This window comes from Erpetoichthys calabaricus, chromosome 11, assembly GCF_900747795.2.
Source record: "Erpetoichthys calabaricus chromosome 11, fErpCal1.3, whole genome shotgun sequence".
NCBI lineage: Eukaryota > Metazoa > Chordata > Cladistia > Polypteriformes > Polypteridae > Erpetoichthys > Erpetoichthys calabaricus.
Window position 1 is genome coordinate 81,239,841 of NC_041404.2, and position 18,164 is coordinate 81,258,004.

General features: G+C 41.1%; 1 protein-coding gene across 1 annotated transcript in view; it reads left to right on the plus strand.

Moving 5' to 3' along the window:
• Positions 1-15,802, plus strand: part of slc23a1 (solute carrier family 23 member 1) — a 64,777-nt gene extending 48,975 nt beyond the window's left edge. Inside the window, exons 12-15 of the mRNA XM_028812560.2 lie at positions 4,537-4,666; positions 4,907-5,050; positions 12,420-12,515; positions 15,269-15,802. Of these exons, the coding sequence (XP_028668393.1) occupies positions 4,537-4,666; positions 4,907-5,050; positions 12,420-12,515; positions 15,269-15,510 (612 nt within the window). The 3' untranslated portion in view covers positions 15,511-15,802. The remainder of the gene's footprint in view (positions 1-4,536; positions 4,667-4,906; positions 5,051-12,419; positions 12,516-15,268) is intronic.
• The last annotated feature ends 2,362 nt before the right edge of the window (positions 15,803-18,164 follow it).

Genomic DNA, 18,164 nt, shown 5'->3' on the forward strand with positions numbered 1-18,164 from the left:
TAATACCTACAAAAAACAGCATTACACAAACCTAACTTATACCAGAGGAACGAATGCCATGGAAATCAGATCTATTGAGAGGGCAAGAAAATTAAGAATTATATTTTGTGAAAAATACAATCATATTTCTTAGTTTGCAAAGTTAATGCTACTATTCTGTATAATTCTTAACAGTCAATAGGGGTTAAAGAATAGAACAGAATTGATAAGGCCTGATGAGGGCCATGTAAATGGTGTGTAGGACATCAGGTTTGACCTGTTGGACTGGTCATAAGTCAATTTCTTAGCCCTGGGACTTGGTAAGGTTTCCTCTTGACTAGGAAGATATTCTTGGGCTGGTCCACAATTAACCAAGGATAAAGTATAAACATCAGGTTCTTCTTCACTAGCAAGATCTGCAATAGAAATGAAATCCTGCGGTACTTCTTTATATTCCTTGCTTTGTACTCTAATAAAAACAAGGTATTGCCAATATATTAACAGCCCATTTGTCCTTCATTAACTCATAATATGGAACCAATGTAGTAAGCACTTTAAGTTAGAGAATATTTTATCTGTGGTACCTCTACATGATAACCACCTTTTTCCACCCTCTCAAACTTTCAAACAGTTTTTAATGTTTGGAAAACGTATGGGATTAAATCATTTAGAAGTTTGTATATAAATAATGTCTTTGCATCCTATGAACAAGTATACTCCAAATTTAATCTCCCATCAATACAATTTTTGCACTATCTCCAAATTAGAAACTTTGATAAATGAATTCTGCCCAGTTTTCCTCACCTTCCACCTATTCCTATTTCAAAAGAGATATCGATCAGTCTTGTGGACTCAGACAGCATTTCTGTAATATATAAAAACATTTTAAAGTCTGTTCCTTTTAAATATCCCAGAGTACAGTGGGAAAAGGATCTCTTACTCAACATTTCAGAAACGGAGTGGAAGGCAGCCACGCACAGAATTCACTCCAGCTCCATATGTGCAACACATTCAATTATTCAACTTAAAATCTTTTATAGAGCACATCTGTCTCATTTAAAATTGTCCAAAATGTTTCCAGGGCAAGATCCAACCTGCTAACGTTGTAATCAAGCCCAAGCTTCACGAGGCCACATGTTTTGGACGTGTACCAAATTAATATCATTCTGGACAAAAATTTTTAAATGCCTGTCAGATCTCTCCTAATCCACTAACAGCTGTGTTTGGTGTACTCCCACATGGGCTTAAAGTGGAGAAGGACAAACAAACTGTAATTGACTTTACTTCACTATTGGCACGTAGACTTATCTCGCTCAACTGGAAGAATCCTAACTCACCTCTTTTAAGTCAGTGGGTAACTGATGTTATATAGTACAGTAATCCCTCCTCCATCGCGGGGGTTGCGTTCCAGAGCCACCCACGAAATAAGAAAATCCGCGAAGTAGAAACCATATGTTTATATGGTTATTTTTATATTGTCATGCTTGGGTCACAGATTTGCGCAGAAACACAGGAGGTTGTAGAGAGACAGGAACGTTATTCAAACACTGCAAACAAACATTTGTCTCTTTTTCAAAAGTTTAAACTGTGCTCCATGACAAGACAGAGATGACAGTTCTGTCTCACAATTAAGAGAATGCAAACATATCTTCCTCTTCAAAGGAAACAGAGAGGAAAGCAAACAAATCAATAGGGCTGTTTGGCTTAAGTATGCGAAGCACCGCGGCACAAAGCTGTTGAAGGCGGCAGCTCACACCCCCTCCGTCAGGAGAAGGGAGAGAGAGAGAGACAGAGAAAAACAAAGTCAAAAATCAATACGTGCCCTTTGAGCTTTTAAGTATGCGAAGCACCGTGCAGCATGTCGCTTCACGAAGCAGCTGCACACAGAAGGTAGCAACATGAAGATAATCTTTCAGCATTTTTAGACGAGCGTCCGTATCGTCTAGGTGTGCGAACAGCCCCCCTGCTCACACCCCCTACGTCAGGATCACAGATAGTCAGCGCAAGAGAGAGAGAAAGAAAAGTAAGTTGGGTAGCTTCTCAGCCATCTGCCAATAGCGTCCCTTGTATGAAATCAACTGGGCAAACCAACTGAGAAAGCATGTACCAGAAATTAAAAGACCCATTGTCCTCAGAAATCCGCGAACCAGCAAAAAATCTGCGATATATATTTAAATATGCTTACATATAAAATCCGCGATAGAGTGAAGCCGCGAAAGGCGAAGCGCGATATAGCGAGGGATCACTGTATGTGAAATTGGAAAAGCTCAAATTCTCACTTAGAGGATCTGTTCAAAACTTTTTTTAAAACCTGGCAGGACCTACTCAATAACATTTTAGAATAAGCGTTTATATTGGGGTAAAAGACTCCTTTCTCTTTTTACTACTCTTAACAGTTTTGCTCTGGTTGTTAGCCTTCTTCTCCTTCTAATGGGTGGGGGTGGATTTGATGTTACGTTTGACTTGATTGTATGGAATGTTATATGAGAGAGGTTAGGAGAACTTGCTGATACAGCGCATTGCCGCACCCACCACATGACAAATCAACTCAAGATTCCAGATTAGGACCCGGGTACAGCCATACAACGGGTGACACCTCGGCACCACACTAGTTCAGATGGAATGGAACAGTGTGAGGTTTTGTATGGTGGCTGGAGTGCCAATTCTGTCACCAACCCCCAGGTTTTCCCTGCAGGTTGGATGACTTGCTTGCAGGGCTGGATGCAGATTAACGTCATGCCCAGGATGGAGCAGTCTTGCAGGTTAAGGGCCTTGCTCAAGGGCCCAATGGAGTAGAATCACTTTTGGCGTTTACAGGATTCGAACCGGCAACCTTCCGATTGCCAGTGCAAATCCTTAGCCTCATGTTATATGCTTTTAATAAATTCAATAAAAATTAAAAAAAAAAAACAAAACATCAGGTTCTTGCCTGTGCTTTTGTCCTGGGAAGGTGAATTAGGGGCATGGACATCTAGCAGAGATGTAGTACTGTCAGTACTGAGAAGAGAGTCAAGAGGGTTTTTTTTTTTGGAGCTTTTGAAAGGTTAGTCCATCATTTAAATTAGTGAGAGTAGCACTAACAATGTGTGACAAGTTGATCCAATGACTAGTGCTGCTGGCCCAGTTGCAATCTATGTACTGTTTGTATATTTCTAGAAATGTCTGTGCATGTTTTTCTTTGGGTACTCTGATTTCCTCCCAAATTTTCCTCCTTCCCCAAGACATGCAGGTTATGTTACCTGACAGCTCTTGACTGGGTCTGCGTGAGAGATTGTGCATGTGTGTGCGTGTTTACGTAAGTGTACGAGTGTGCCCTGTGATGGACTTTATCCAGGATTTATCCAGTGAATGGGCACCTACTACCTAACATCCTGAACTGAATAAGTAGGTTAGACGATTTGTGGGTGTTTGTGTTGTTTTTGAGATTGTGAATGTAATGTGATGGCATAGTGGTTAGTGCCGCTGCTTCACACCTTCAAAGTCCTGGAAAAGAACTTGACTGGTCACTTTTTGTGTGTGGGGTATATTGACTGTCAGCTTACCATTGTCTGGTGTCGATTTGTGTGCACTGCTGCCCTGCTCATGGCTGGTTTCTTCTTTGAACTCCATACTATTGGGTTAGGCTTCATTTATCCCCCTGGGTCTTTGAATATGAGGTCCAAAAATCTAAAAATAGATTTTACCTATCAGTGATGAAATACTGTATATTTCTAATTAGATATCTAGCATTCTTTAATTCATTCAGATATTTTCCAGCCCACTTGTTTCAATTAAGAGAGATTAATCTTGGCAGCACCGGGGACATGGTAAAAGCAAAGCCTGGGTGGATATCTGTATGTCACAAGGTACAAGCTCACATGCCACTTGCTGCCAGCTAATTCATGGTCAAAGATGGACATAACCTAAATGACTCTAAGATTTGGAAAGACAGAAAGTTTTACACGGTTTAAAAAATGTTTGAACCAAAATGTTTAACTAATTATATTACATAACAGACTCAGTCATCCTTATTTCCGAGTGCTGGGGTCTATCCTGGCAGCAGTGAACAGAAGACAAGAGACAACTTTGCAGGGGATGCCAGTTTTTTTGCTGCCCTGCTCTCTCACACACTCATATGAGCAAAATTAAAAATGGGTAAAACCTGAAATGTACATTATAATGTGGGAAGAAGCCAGTGTACCTGGAGAAAATAAACCAAAGACATGCATAGGCTCAGGAAGAACTTGCCTGTTCCACACAGTAAGTAACTGATTGAAGGATACAAATCCATGATGCTTTAGCCATGAAGCAGCAGCCCTAACAGCTGCATCAGTCCAATTATATTAAAAGTCTGTTATTTTTCAGCATACTGTGGTCCATTTCTCTTTGAGAGAGTCAAAATTTAGCACATTTTTTTTCAAAACTGTAGTCTGGATATGCTAGCCTGTTAGAATAAATGGAGTAAGCACTAAAACAGCATTCATTATATAACCGTTTCAAATGGTCCAGCAGCAGATTTTCACTGATCCCGCACAGAAAGGATTTCACTGTATTTTATTTTCTCCTTGGTTTCTGCAGGTTGGTAGCAGAAGGGTGATTCAGTATGGAGCTGGAATTATGTTAATTTTGGGAACAATTGGGAAATTCACAGCTTTGTTTGCTTCACTACCAGATCCTATTCTTGGTGGAATGTTCTGCACGCTGTTTGGTAAGCGCTGCATGTCTCGTCTATGGACCTTAGCTGATATGCTGTACATAAAGACATTTGGAGTACACTTGAAATCTCAAACCCACACAAAGAGTTTAAAAGAAATAAAATATACAGTACCATTTTGATGAGAACAGTTTTACTTGCAACTCCATTAAAGACTTATTAATCCTCAGTCACTTATCCTCTAAAAGCCCAGCTCACAGTTATTAACAGTTCCTGTTTTTCTGTATATTTTAGGTATGATAACAGCAGTTGGACTCTCTAACTTGCAGTTTGTAGACATGAACTCCTCACGAAATCTCTTTGTTTTGGGTTTTTCTATGTTTTTTGGCCTAACTGTACCAAATTATCTGGATGCCCACCCAAAAGCCATCAGCACAGGTACGTCCTGCAAAATTTTGTTACCAAATGCTTAATTGCAAAAAAAAAAAAAAAAAAGTCAAGAAATGTGATTGACCATCTATTTTATAGCTAAGATGCAGCATGAATTCATTCACATCCGTATTGTAAAATATAAAGCTTAAACTTTTCAATTTCTAACTTTTGTACCTCATCCTTTAAAGAAATGAAGAAGCACTCGTCCAAATGTAAAGCCATTTTCCAAATGACATCTGAAACTGAACATTGATTTGATTTATAGATTGATATTTTGGTATTTACCTCAAAAGTGATAGATGAACATGCATATATCATCTCAAAAGAAAATTAATACATTTCAAGAAATTTACCACTTGATGGTTTTGAACAATGGAAGAGGGATCTTTCAATTAAAATTTCAGAAAGGGAGTGAAATTCAGCCATTTGCAATATGCATTTTATTTCAAGCACACCAGAATTTAATCAAAAATCATTTGTCAGTGGCTCATCTCTCATCTGAAGTGGTTGGAGACCCCAGCGTACCTAGGGTGAAATCCAGCCTGTGAGTGATGTCAACAGACACTTGCCTCACTAAGTTATATGTTTTGGGATTAATGTCCTGCACCTAAATCATTTTGGGCAAAATATCTGTATCTCTCTTAGGCTGTGATCTAAAATCCTTACTAACGCTCTAATGGTATTATGTGGTGTAATAATATATGGAACATCTTTTGCTATGAAATCTGTTACAATATTCTAATTGGAAACAAATCACAAATTGGGAAAAGAATTCAATTTTATTTATGAGAATCTGTTCAGAATTTTTTCAGAATTTAGCAAGAACTCATTAATGCTTACTGACCCTGTGCTCAACGTTTCTTTTTTCTGTTTTATATGAAGAGCCACTTTAAACGGAGCTCTCCTATCATAAGGCTGTCTGAGTCAGATGGGTTTTTGGCTGTGTCCCATTTTAAAGATTTTCTCACAACATATTATTGCACTTATGTTTGTTTTTTTTGACTGAATTATGTTTTATTATTTTGTATTGTTCTTTAAATGAAAAAAGAGAAACTCTGGCATTTGGGTGACATGATGATTCGCTTCTAGGATCCAGTCTGGTCAGTCTGTGTAAAGTTTGCATGTTCTCCCTGTGTGTGTATGGCCTTTTTCGTGACTTTTTTTGCATGTCCTCTGGTTTCTGAGATTGAGGGTTTCCAGTAAAGTGGACTTCACCCTGTGTGGAGTTTGTTCTTACTTTCTGCCTGGTGCAGTCAGGATGGATTCTGCCAATCTGTGATCCTGTCATGCAAAAAGCAGGTTTGGAATATAGGTGGTTGGAATGGGTGAGATTTTTCGTTTGGTGATGCACAGAAAAAAACATGCTTTTCAGTAGATATACTGTAAACATTCAACAACCCATTCTAAACCTGCTTATTACATTTTAGGGTTTAGTATAAATAGTCACACACAGGCCTGATTTATAATAATACCTTTAAAGCACATCTTAAAATGCACAATTAAAATAGGTGATTTTTCACAGCATGTATCTTTATTAAGTTTGTAAGGATATTGCTGTCTTTCCTCCTGACAATTAGGGGTTGGAAAGATAAATATAGTTGTCTTCCTTGCTAACAAGTGTCTCACATTAATAACATTTGTAAGAGGGATATTTGGCTGGCAAGAGGTTGGGCCTCATCAAATTGACATAAGGCAGAAGAAAGACCCCACAGGAAACCTCAGACACAGAGATAGAGCCACTGTGCTCAGAAAAGGTCTCACATATTCCACTTGGGACAACATACTGTACAACACTGTGAGATGGTACATGCTTTAGGTATGCTGTATACCAGGGGTGCCCAATACGTCGATTGTGACCGACCGGTAAATCGGAATGGTAGTGCAGGTAGATCGTGTTGCATTCAAAAAAAATTATTATTTTTTTTAAATGTTACTCTATCATATATCCTCCCTGTGGCATTTGCCACTTGATTGACATACAGGGTGGCCAGTCTGAGATCTCTTTGCTTATAACACATTGGTCATCACGCATGATCAAACGCGCGAGCTACTGCAAAACTCTGGCTGTGATCTAGTTAGCCTTCCAATTTATATCAACTAAAGAAGGGTTTTAAAAAAAATTGTTGGTTATGGGCTGGATGTGGAATTGGAAGAGGATTTTTTTTCTCACAATGTCACAATCATAGTGCGTTTGTCTGATCTGTCAATCTATCATTGCTATTCCAAAGAAGGAAAATGTGGAAAGGCACTTTCGACTGTTCATAAAAACTATGAAACTGACGTCCTTCCGAAAAGCGATCTGAGAAAGAGGAAGGAGAGGGAACTAAAATTGCAGTTAATCGGACAGCCGTCATTTTTCACTCGGCTGAATTCAAAAGCAAAGGTAGTAGACACACCGAAGCATCATTCCGGGTGAGTCACTCGATCATTAAGCATAAGAAGTCCTTCCAAGATGTAGAGATGATAAAAGAGGCCTTCCTTGAGGCAGATGGCTAGGGAGAAATTCCTGCTGAGATTTCGAGACCCCTGGCCGGAGAAAAAGGAGTTTCTCCTTGTCATTAAACATGCAGAATACAAGCAACTTAATAACGATCAATGGCTGCTAGACTTGGTATTTTTTTTCCAATCTGATCAACATGTTGAATGAGCTTAATTTACAGCTGCAAGGAAAAGACAAAACCATGGTCAATATGATTAACTCAGTTAATGCTTTCAAACAAAAAATGCAACATCTGTCCTCAAAGCTGCAGCGCCTTGATTTGGGGAACATCCAAAACTTCACTAAGAGCTGGAGACTCAATGGAAGGCGTTTGCGCAACTTGACAGCATACGCTACACAGAGCAGACTTTGACAGACGGTTTCAAGACTCAGCTTTACTTGAGCCAATCGCTACATTTAAGTGCTATCCATTTAGGGAAGATGTTGAAGGTGATTCACCCGCATCAAAAATTGCAACACTGTTTCACCTAAAACTCCTCTACAGTGGAGGATGAAATTTTGACACTACAGGATGACATTCAGCTGAAGTATGGGGCTCATGGACAGTTTTGGAACTTACTCACAGAGGAAAAGTACCCAAACATGAGGAAATGTGCTACCTCCTTCACTGCATTATTCGGCTCTACTTATTTATGTGAGTCAGCCTTTTCCCACATGAAGATTATTAAATCCAAATACTGCAGTGACCATAAATGTATTGAATTGTTATTGTGCCATAAAGGTTATTCAGTTATGCAAGGTACGACAACATATATTTTATGTATAAAGTATACTTCGTATATATATATATATATATATATATATATATATATATATATATATATATATATATTCACTGCATTCGTAGTCTGTGTCACAATCTGATTGTATGGGTGGTTACCTACCAGGTAACGCTTGTGGTTGGCCAGCAATCTGCTAACATCCGCCATGGTGCCCTCAGTTTGTGAGGAGCAGATCATAGAATGGTTGAAATAGTTTACTGTCAAATAAATGCAAAGAGTACACGACACGTGTTTCGCCCTCATTCTGGGCTCATCAGGTGTACACACTCCACTGCACTCCCTCTCGGGAATCGAACCTCGGACGTCAGCGGCGATGCCCCTAACGTTGCGCCACGGCGTGTGGTTCGTTTATTTGACAGCATGTAGATCGGGGTAATTACATTCACGGCATTGGCGCTGACGTCCGAGGTTCGATTCCCGAGAGGGAGTGCAGTGGAGTGTGTACACCTGATGAGCCCAGAATGAGGGCGAAACACGTGTCGTGTACTCTTTGCATTTATTTGACAGTAAACTATTTCAACCATTCTATGATCTGCTCCTCACAAACTGAGGGCACCATGGCGGATGTTAGCAGATTGCTGGCCAACCACAAGCGTTACCTGGTAGGTAACCACCCATACAATCAGATTGTGACACAGACTACGAATGCCATGAATGTAATTACCCCGATCTACATGCTGTCAAATAAACGAACCTCACGCCGTGGCGCAACGTTAGGGGCATCGCCTCTAGCGCTGACGTCCGAGGTTCGATTCCCGAGAGGGAGTGCAGTGGAGTGTGTACACCTGATGAGCCCAGAATGAGGGCGAAACACGTGTCGTGTACTCTTTGCATTTATTTGACAGTAAACTATTTCAACCATATATATACAGTGATCCCTCGCTATATCGCGCTTCGCCTTTCGCGGCTTCACTCCATCGCGGATTTTATATGTAAGCATATTTAAATATATATCGCAGATTTTTCGCTGCTTCGCGGGATTCTGCGGACAATGGGTCTTTTAATTTCTGGTACATGCTTCCTCAGTTGGTTTGCCCAGTTGATTTCATACAAGGGACGCTATTGGCAGATGGCTGAGAAGCTACCCAACTTACTTTCTCTCTCTCTCTCTCTCTCTCTCTTGCGCTGACGTAGGGGGGTGTGAGCAGGGGGGCTGTGTGCAGCTGCTTCCTGAAGGACATGCTGCACGGTGCTTCGCATACTTAAAAGCTCAAAGGGCACGTATTGATTTTTGACTTTGTTTTTCTGTGGCTCGCTCTCTCTCTCTCTTCCTGCTCCTGACAGAGGGGGTGTGAGCTGCCGCCTTCAACAGCTTTGTACCGGCGGTGCTTCGCATACTTAAAAGCCAAAAAGCCCTATTGATTTTTTTTTTGACTGCTTGCTTTGTTCTCTGTCTCCTGACGCGCACTCCTTTGAAAAGGAAGATATGTTTGCATTCTTTTAATTGTGAGACAGAACTGTCATCTCTGTCTTGTCATGGAGCACAGTTTAAACTTTTGAAAAAGAGACAAATGTTTGTTTGCAGTGTTTGAATAACGTTCCTGTCTCTCTACAACCTCCTGTGTTTCTGCGCAAATCTGTCACCCAAGCATGACATTCTAAAAATAACCATATAAACATATGGTTTCTACTTCGCGGATTTTCCTATTTCGCGGGTGGCTCTGGAACGCAACCCCCGCGATGGAGGAGGGATTACTGTATGTATATACAGTGCATCCGGAAAGTATTCACAGTACATCACTTTTTCCACATTTTGTTATGTTACAGCCTTATTCCAAAATGGATTAAATTAATTTTTTTCTCAGAATTCTGCACACAACACCCCATAATAACAACATGAAAAAAGTTTACTTGAGGTTTTTGCAAATTTATTAAAAATAAAAAAATTGAGAAAGCACATGTACATAAGTATTCACAGCCTTTGCCATGAAACTCAAAACTGAGCTCAGGTGCATCCTGTTTCCCCTGATCATCCTTGAGATGTTTCTGCAGCTTAATTGGAGTCCACCTGTGGTAAATTCAGTTGACTGGACATGATTTGGAAAGGCACACACCTGTCTATATAAGGTCCCACAGTTGACAGTTCATGTCACAGCACAAACCAAGCATGAAGTCAAAGGAATTGTCTATAGACGTCCGAGACAGGATTGTCTCGAGGCACAAATCTGGGGAAGGTTACAGAACAATTTCTGCTGCTTAGAAGGTCCCAATGAGCACAGTGGTCTCCATCATCCATAAGTGGAAGAAGTTCGAAACCACCAGGACTCTTCCTAGATCTGGCCGGCCATCTAAACTGAGTGATGGGTGGAGAAGGGCCTTAGTCAGGGAGGTGACCAAGAACCCAAAGGTCACTCTGTCAGAGCTCCAGAGGTCCTCTGTGGAGAGAGGAGAACCTTCCAGAAGGACAACCATCTCTGCAGCAATCCACCAATCAGGCCTGTATAGTAGAGTGGCCAGACGGAAGCCACTCCTTAGTAAAAGGCACATGGCAGCCCACCTGGAGTTTGCCAAAAGGCACCTGAAGGACTCTCAGACCATGAGAAAAAATTCTCTGGTCTGATGAGACAAAGATTGAACTCTTCGGTGTGAATGCCAGGCGTCACATTTGGGAGAAACCTGGCACCATCCCTACAGTGAAGCATGGTGGTGGCAGCATCATGCTGTGGGGATGTTTTTCAGCGGCAGGGACTGGGAGACTACTCAGGATAAAGGGAAAGATGACTGCAGTAATGTACAGAGACATCCTGGATGAAAAGCTGCTCCAGAGCGCTCTTGACCTCAGACTGGGGCGACGGTTCATCTTTCAGCAGGACAACGACCCTAAGCACACAGCCAAGATATCAAAGGAGTGGCTTCAGGACAACTCTGTGAATGTCCTTGAGTGGCCCAGCCAGAGCCCAGACTTGAATCCGATTGAACATCTCTGGAGAGATCTTAAAATTGCTGTGCACCGACGCTTCCCATCCAACCTGATGGAGCTTGAAAGGTGCTGCAAAGAGGAATGGGTGAAACTGGCCAAGGATATTCAAAAAGACTTGAGGCTGTAATTGCTGCCAAAGGTGCATCGAAAAGTATTGAGCAAAGGCTGTGAATACTTATGTACATGTGATTTCTCAGTTTTTTTATTTTTAATAAATTTACAAAAACCTCAAGTAAACTTTTTTCACGTTGTCATTATGGGGGTGTTGTGTGTAGAATTCTGAAGAAAAAAATGAATTTAATCCATTTTGGAATAAGGCTGTAACATAACAAAAGGTGGAAAAAGTGATGCGCTGTGAATACTTTCCGGATGCACTGTGTATATATATATATATATATACACTGTATATACTGTATATATATATATATATATATATATATATATATATATATATATATATATATATATATATATATATATATAGCATTTTTAATGTAGGTAGATCATTTTGACCTGGTCATTTTAAAAGTAGCTTGCAAGCCGAAAATGTGTGGGCACCCCTGCTGTATACATTAGGCAGGAACACTAATATGAGAGAGAGAGAGAGCAAGCTTGTGGCGTTGGTGGAAGCATGCAATGCTGACCCAAAAGCTAAATGAGGCCAAGGAGGATATTACAGGGGTAGTGATACGTTTTGGCGGCTAGAGGACACATGGTCCCTGAAATAAACACATATGAGAGCAGGGACACAAGAAGTCACTACTGGAAATTCAAGCCCAATGTCCCTGCCAAAAAGTACAAAGTTGTCCCTGACCTAGGAAGTGATTCTACGTCTTGCTAGAAGGGACCTTGGGATGGAATTTAGTACCACTTCACCACAAGAGGCATGTTAAATCTAGAGACTTGGCCTTGGGCACAACTGGCGAGAAGAAAAAGAGGAGCCAAGGTATAGTGAGAGAGAGAGATTTAAGGTAAAAATAGTGTGGCACTATGGGTAAGAGGGTGAGCCACCCCACTGCAGAGAAGGAGGTTCAGTTTGTACTTTGTGGTCTCCTTTTATTTCTCCAGAGCCACACAGAGTGACATTTGCTGGCTTCCACAGGTAAATAAATCTTTAGTAACGCGAGATAACTTGTTTCCTTTAATGCTCACTACTGCTCTTCCTCTTTACAGGAGTACCAGAAATTGACCAAATTCTGACTGTTTTATTGACAACTGAAATGTTTGTGGGGGGCTGCCTTGCTTTTTTGTTGGACAACACTATTCCAGGTATGTGTTTATCATCTGGATTCTGAGGTAAGAGAAAAGGTGGCTAAGAAATCAGAGGCTGTATGAAGTTTATGGCGGTATCATGTCCCATTGCATGTGTTTTAAAGGGTGTTATTTTTAGCCAATATATACAGTAACTGACAAACTGAGTACATTAAAGGAGTTGGTACTTACCACTGGGATCAATGCTGAGAGCCACATTGTGAGATACCCCTAAATAATAGCAAGTTTGGCCTCCCATTTGCTTTTAGGACAGCTTTGAATTTGAAGCAGGAACAGAATTTGTGGAAGAGTGTGTCACCTGAATGCTCTCCAGTGTGGACTCCATGGTGTCTCATAGTAGTTGCAAACAAGATAGTGGTTGATCTCTACTCCGAAGAGCCTGTATTCCATCTCATGCCCTGAAAGCCACTGCATTAGGATGCAGTCTCTATTTTCTTCATGTAATATTACCATGAATTTTATAGCCTTGTGGCCCATTCATAGAGAGAGAACCTCCAGATTGCCAATGATGATTATACAGTGCATCTGGCAAGTATTTACAGCGCATCACTTTTTCCACATTTTGTTATGTTACAGCCATATTCCAAAATGGATTAAATTAATCTTTTTCCTCAGAATTCTACACACAACACCCCATAATGACAATGTGAAAAAAGTTTACTTGAGGTTTTTGCAAATTTATTAAAAATAATAAAACTGAGAAATCACATGTACATAAGTATTCACAGCCTTTGCTCAATACTTTGTCGATGCACCTTTGGCAGCAATTACAGCCTCAAGTCTTTTTGAATATGATGCCACAAGCTTGGCACACCTATCCTTGGCCAGTTTCGCCCATTCCTCTTTGCAGCACCTCTCAAGCTTCATCAGGTTGGATGGGAAGCGTCGGTGCACAACCATTTTAAGATCTCTCCAGAGATGTTCAATCGGATTCAAGTCTGGGCTCTGGCTGGGCCACTCAAGGACATTCACAGAGTTGTCCTGAAGCCACTCCATTGATATCTTGGCTGTGTGCTTAGGGTCGTTGTCCTGCTGAAAGATGAACCGTCACCCCAGTCTGAGGTCAAGAGCGCTCTGGTGCAGGTTTTCATCCAGGATGTCTCTGTACATTGCTGCAGTCATCTTTCCCTTTATCGTGACTAGTCTCCCAGTTCCTGCCACTGAAAAACATCCCTGCGGCATGATGCTGCTACCACCATGCTTCACTGTAGGGATGGTATTGGCCTGGTGATGAGCGGTGCCTGGTTTCCTCCAAACGTGACGCCTGGCGTTCACACCAAAGAGTTCAATCTTTGTCTCATCAAACCAGAGAATTTTCTTTCTCATGGTCAGAGTCCTTTAGGTGCCTTTTGGCAAACTCCAGGCGGGCTGCCATTTGCCTTTTACTAAGGAGTGGCTTCCGTCTGGCCACTCTACCAGACAGGCCTGATTGGTGGATTGCTGCAGAGATGGTTGTCCTTCTGGAAGGTTCTCCTCTCTCCACAGTGGACCTCTGGAGCTCTGACAGAGTGACCATCGGGTTCTTGGTCACCTCCCTGACTAAGGCCCTTCTCCCCCGATCGCTCAGTTTAGATGGCCGGCCAGCTCTAGGAAGAGTCCTGGTGGTTTCGAACTTCTTCCACTTATGGATGATGGAGGCCACTGTGCTCATTAGGACCTTCAAAGCAGCAGAAATATTTCTGTAACCTTCCCCAGATTTGTGCCTCGAGACAATCCTGTCTCGGACATCTACAGACAATTCCTTTGACTTCATGCTTGGTTTGTGCTGTGACATGAACTGTCAACTGTGGGACCTTATATAGACAGGTGTGTGCCTTTCCAAATAATGTCCAATCAACTGAATTTACCACAGGTGGACTCCAATTAAGCTGCAGAAACATCTCAAGGACGATCAGGGGAAACAGGATGCACCTGAGCTCAATTTTGAGCTTCATGGCAAAGGCTGTGAATACTTACGTACATGTGCTTTCTCAATTTTTTTATTTTTAATAAATTTGTAAAAATCTCTAACTTTTTTCATGTTGTCATTATGGGGTGTTGTGTGTAGAAAAAAATGAATTTAATCCATTTTGGAATAAGGGTGTAACATCACAAAATGTGGAAAAAGTGATGCGCTGTGAATACTTTCCAGATGCACTGTACAAGTCATAAAGGTTTTGATTTAACATCAACAAAATATAATGCAGTGTAATCGGCACAGTTCTGATTTATTGTCATGTGTACAGACCACAGTTGGTTAATCCATTAGGCAACATAGGCAGCTGCCTGGGGTGTCATTTACAAAAGTTAAGGGGCACCAGACACGAAGGGGACCCCCATCCTCAATGTGTAATAATACAGAATGTGTGCTGTGGTCACCTAGGGTCACTGTTAATGTAACTCAAGTGACAAAGGCTCTGGACCTTTCCACTCCCGCCCCCATCTGTGCTATGAACACCAAGAAACACATTTCTTGAATAAAGGAGCTTGTGCTCCAGACACCGAGGAGGACCAAACTCTCCTAACCCCACCAAGGTCTCCATATGGCTTCAACTGGCATTTGTGCAGCCATGCTTTACCAACACAAGTTTTGCAGCACAAGACACATCTCCTCAGAATACAAGCTCAGGCTTATTAATTAGTTCACATGGTGGGCAGGGGTTGAAATTTTAACCTTTAGCCAATATTGTTAATCTGTGGAACACAACTTCTACATAAAAAGGGTAATTTTGTATTTAGTAACTTAGGGTATTTTTTTCTTATATGTGCAGGCTCAAAAAAAGAGCGTGGATTGGTAGAGTGGAAGGAAGGTGCTCATTCCAACAGTGACATGTGCGTAGACCTACTGAGTTATGATTTTCCATGTGGAATGGCTTTTGTGAAAAAGCTCAAGTTCCTGAGATTTGTCCCCATCTGCCCGACGTTCAAAGGCTTCACAACAAGTAACGGGGATGACACAGCAGAAATCGTTGTTGAGACCGAAGAGAGTGCTGTATCATCTACCAAAGTGTGAGGTTCTTGTCAGACTGGAAGCCACCAATGTCTTATGAAAACATATTAAGAGGTCATTGCCTGTCTTTTGTATCTGCCTCTCCTCGATTTGATTTTCATGTCTAAGCTGTGAAACTGATTTTATTTAGAAGGCTTCTTCTTTATAATTCAAGAGTGTCTTTATTGGACCCCATGCTGTCATAAGCACAAGTCTGAATGGTTGCCCAGAAGAAAAGTCTCTTCACTTTTCAAGTAGACATCCTCTACTTCAAGTCAAGTTCCCGTGTAATTGAAAAGAAGAGCATTTGGCAGTGGGAAACAAAGCACCACTGTGTCCGGGTGGGAGGAAGGGAGAGTGCAGCTGCTCATTTAACACAAGACTCTCTTGAGAGCTCGTAACACGATTGATGGAGAGGCAGCCTGGGGGGGACTCCACTGCCCTACGAGCTCATCTTCAGAGTTTACTATTGGAACTACAGCTGCACTTGGATTGGCTAGACAAGTGCCTATAAGGGTCATTCCTCAGAATAGCTGTTGCCCGCCTCAGTAACTGCAAAGTACTCTTTGATAACACTGGCAAATGTTAGTGAGGTTGAAAGCTCTTTTGAGCACAGACACCAAAACATGGCGGTTTAAGGAGGTTGTACTGCTTTCGATACCTCTGAGAAATCATTTAAATAAAATTCTGATGTGTATTTACTTGATTTAGTAAATACACATCAGTGTGTCTCTGGAATATTGCTGTCTTATTTCATCTGTAGTTTCACATAGCAAATAGTGGTTCCCAAGTTCATTAATGGTGGGCCCGTTTTTTTTATCAGTCAGTTTTACAATTGTTGCATTTTTCTAATTTTAGGTTGATATCATTGTTAGTGAGCTGTTTTTTTTATTCTCCTGTTCTAAGAAATTCTGAAATATTTGATTTGTCATAGCTTTAAATATTTTAAGTTTCCATCTTCTTTTTAATTCACTCTTAGAGTGTGGCAGGCAGGCAGTGTGATGCAGTGGTTAAGGCCTTGGACCCAGGACTTCAAACCATGAGGTTGTGGGTTCAAATCCTGGTACTGACACTGGGTGACCATGAGCAAGTCAAGTCACCTGCTTGAGCGCCAATTGAAAAAAAACAAAAAACAAAAGAAGCGTAGCCAATTGTATCTCAAGTGTTGCAAGTCATCTTCAATAAAGACGTCATAAAGACGTAAATGACTGTGTTACTTTAATTATATCCAAATTCTATCAATAGTGAATGGTAGTGGGACCAGTGGCTTCACTGTCGTGTCTTAATGAGATGACAAGTTAAAATGGCAATGAAGTCATTTCCCCCCACTGGCATTCAGTGTTGTTTGCATCTCTGTCTACAGTGGTCATTGTTAATCATCGGCATATGAGTAAAATTCAGGGAGCAAATTCTACAGGAAAAGGGTAAATTAAAAAGAAAATGACGAAGGGAGCATAAGCACATGAAGCTATGTTTAAAAAAAATGATATATGCATTTCTTAGAAATATTTGTAGATTATACAGCTTGATTGTGAGTGAGAATGGCATACTAATTGTAAAATTAGTTGGAATAAAAACTGTCAACATGGGAGTCCTTAGGACTGGAGGTGAAAACCACTGGATCAAGGACGTCTTCACAGATAAACGAGTGGCGATGGATTTAGAGTGCAGCTTTAAAAAGTTGACAGAAACAAAAATGAATAAACAAGGTGGAGGCACCTGTCACTACAATGAAGGTCATTTTGTTAGGGTTTGCAAAAGCTTTCTACTTTTAATCCCATAAACGGTGAGTGAAAGCCTACATACTCATTTCTTACAGTAATGGATTTGAAATATTGCAACTCATATATTAATAGGAACTGAATAGCAAAGGGCAGCACAGTGGCGGTGGAGTAGCGCTGCTGCCTCGCAGTAAGGAGACCTGGGTTCGCGTCCCAGGTCCTCCCTAATTGGAGTTTGCACGTTCTCTGTGTCTATGTGGGTTACCTCAGGGGGCTCTGCTTTTTTCCCCACAGTCAGTCTAAAGTCATGCATGGTTAGGTGGGTTGGCCTTAGTGGTTGTGTGTTTGCCTTGTGATGGACTGTTGCCTCTCTAGGGTTTGCCTTGTACCCTGTGCTAGCTGGGATAGTCTGCAGCACCCTCACGACCGTGTTCAGGGCAAGGCGAGTTACAAAATGACTGACTGAATAACAACTTTGCACAGTTCAGTTTGGTGTCCTTAAAAAACCTGCACTTCAGGGACCCATCACTGGAAGGATTACTAAAAGATATATGGGTCCTCAAGCAAACGTATGCAGCAGAGTTCCACAGACGTGGTGTTTATCATTTCTGAATAGACACATAATATAATAGCAGCTTTTATTGTCCCATTTGTATGTACTAAATTGACAATGTGCTGTGATGCAACACGTCTGCTGGCCAAGCGCAGCTGAAAAGCAATTCTGTTTCTACATCTCAAATCAAAGCCTTGGTGATGAACTTGTTAAAAGTAAGTAAAAAATGAGAGAGTCATGTGAAGAAGAAAAAAAAAGCAACCACCACCCTCAAAACTGGCAAACGCAAAACAATCTTGTAGCTTTTTCAAATGTGAGCTCACTTTTATTACAACTGACGTGTAGTGTATGATTTTGTGTAGACAACAGGAGGAAAGGGTGTCCTGAGCAAGACAGGAAAACTG